The 2,500-nt window shown below is 46.9% G+C and overlaps 1 protein-coding gene across 4 annotated transcripts in view; it reads right to left on the reverse strand.

Annotated features, from left to right (window-relative positions):
- The window catches only part of dlc1 (DLC1 Rho GTPase activating protein), a 75,822-nt gene that overhangs the window by 23,600 nt on the left and 49,722 nt on the right, over positions 1 to 2,500 (reverse strand). Inside the window, exon 1 of one of the 4 annotated variants that reach the window (XM_077013579.1) lies at positions 950 to 1,277. The exons of the other annotated variants lie outside the window; for them this stretch is intronic. Coding sequence (XP_076869694.1) covers positions 950 to 962 — 13 coding nt within the window. The 5' untranslated portion in view covers positions 963 to 1,277. Of the gene's footprint in view, positions 1 to 949; positions 1,278 to 2,500 lie in introns of those variants that run through there. 4 annotated transcript variants of the gene reach the window in all.

Consider the following 2,500-nt stretch of genomic DNA (forward strand, 5'->3'; position numbering starts at 1 on the left):
CCATTTCACACACGGCATGTGGTTCTGTCACCCCGTGTCCCTTAAACACACGATCCACAGTCTTTATGTGTGCACATGTAACGTGGATGGAACTAGATAATGGGGGCGTTCTTGGGTAACCCAGATAATCTCAAAATTAAGCACTGTCCAGTAGCAACGTCACTCAAGTCTTCTATTGGACACTCTTGACTTTAGGGTTAAGTCGTCTGGCTAAAGGGAGAAATTGTGCTTTGTTGAATACACCCCCGTTCCTGGACGTCATATCTCTGAACGCACAGACGCTGCGATACTCCAGATTAGACGAGCAGAGAGAGAGCTTCAAAGGTCCGTGTAGCGCGTCTCTCCCACACACTCCCCAGCACAGCCGTTTATCACACGCGACCCCGAGCACCGATTATCAACCTCAAAGACCAGCAATCTCCTTAATGGCTCCGTTAGAAAGACGCATGCCAGACGCTCGCGCGCCCAGTGAAACCGGAGCCGTCCCTGCACTCAGACGGTGGCGGAAAGGCACGCGCAACGATCAAACAGCAGTGCCGACCTGTCGGTACCGAGCACCGTGCGGAGAAACCGAACATACACAGCGAAGAACAGAGAAGTGTTATGAACCTCCGGGGACGCGCACCAGCACAAATCCGGTCGCTCTTTGAAACCGGAGCGACTTGGACCGGCTGCGTTTCTCAGCGCGCGATTCCTTATCTGTGCGCCTCGAGCGCGTTATCGCCGCAGGACGCACAGCTCGCGCTACAGGACCGGGGACGTGCAGGCACGAGCCGCTGCAAACGGGACGCAGCGTTCATCTCGTCAGCACATTTATTACCAGACTCTAGTCTGCGCGTTGAAAAACGTCAGAAACCACAGCGAAAACGTGTCATTCAAGAAGACTTGTAGCCTCAAGACAAATAACTGACAGAAAAAATAAAGAAAGAATAAATGAATAAATACTCACGAGTAAGGATCATTTTTTCCTGCTCGGTATTATTTCAGACTCAAATGTAATCCCGCTACACCGAGTGTGGAGACGATGATCTAGTAGTCCAACATTAGGTCCAAGCTTGTGTGACATCCAACGCAAAGTTTGCCAGGAATTCAGACAGTCATGCACTGATTCTCAAAGTTTTACGTTTCCCGCAAATCCAAAGTCCAGACGCGTTTTGAGTAAATCCATGATACAGAATGATGTTTTCTCCTCTTTCCGTATTGCAGTAATTTCTTAAGTCAAGACTTCAGCTAGGACGGAGCAGCCCGAATGCGCCGTGAGCGCGTGTGAATGAAGCCTGATTCACGGTGTAGGGTGTAGGGTTAGCGTTAGCAGGACTCCACCCCCTGCCCGGGGGCGGGGCCCCACCCGCACCACCCGCACCACACCAGCGCCTGTAGCTTCACCTCCACTGAGCGGGATGGAGCTTTCACCGAGTTTAATCTCTCAAATATTTATTTACATATAACATCTAACCTCTGACAGAAGAGTAGAAAGAGTTGGACAGATGTGGACGTCATGCTCATTCACACTGCAACTGAAGATATTGTAATAATTCTTATAACAACAACAATAATAATAATAATAATAATAATAATAATAATAATAATAATAATAATAATAATAATAATAATAATAATTGATGATGATGATGATGATAACTTGTAGCTGTGGTGGTGACTGTTTATCTGTAGACGGTGTCATTGTGATCGATTGTTACCCTGCAACTTTAATCCCACAGCGCGAGCGCCCTGCAGACCTCCTGATGTTCATTTCAGGTTCTTTCACGACCCTGAACGGCTGTTAAAGTCGCGCGTCTTCACCACACCATCACCAGTCTCTATTAACCGCCTGCATGACAGAGAGCGCTCTTTGTGCCGTGACTTGTCCTGAATGAAGCTCGCACAATGACACCGTTCTGCCCATGCTAATTTCTACAAGCCCCATCAACAGGCGTCCCTGATCCTCGCCTTCTCCAACACGTACACACGCGCGATCGCGCGCACACACACACGCACACACACGCACGCACACACACAGACCCAGCAGTCATAAGAGAGGAATTCCAACCCTAACCAAATATTTTACTGCAAGAAGAATTTACCAATCAAAAAAATGTATACATGATAACGTTGTGGTGGAGGTCGGCCTGTAAAATCATGTGCAAAGAACCAGCAGCGACAGATGCGTGGTTCACAACTGACCTCAGATCAGGTAACCTAGACAAACTCTAACTTCCCGCTTAAAACTGCCGGATCACATAGAATTGAACATAAATATGAGGTTAGTGTTGACACTCATATTACTGTTTCTAAATAATTATTTGCGATTCAATCACTATAAAGATGCTGCATGACTACATGAACAAAGCAGGGGGGGAGAGAGAGAGAATGTTATATTATTACATCAAATCTAGTCTAAATTTCTAGTCTGATTGTAGAAATTATTTTTGCCTAATTTAAACTTTCTCCGATCTCACAAATTGGGGCTAAACTCTCGAGGGGGGGGGGGGGTCAAAAT

This window comes from Brachyhypopomus gauderio, chromosome 1, assembly GCF_052324685.1.
Source record: "Brachyhypopomus gauderio isolate BG-103 chromosome 1, BGAUD_0.2, whole genome shotgun sequence".
Lineage (NCBI taxonomy): Eukaryota > Metazoa > Chordata > Actinopteri > Gymnotiformes > Hypopomidae > Brachyhypopomus > Brachyhypopomus gauderio.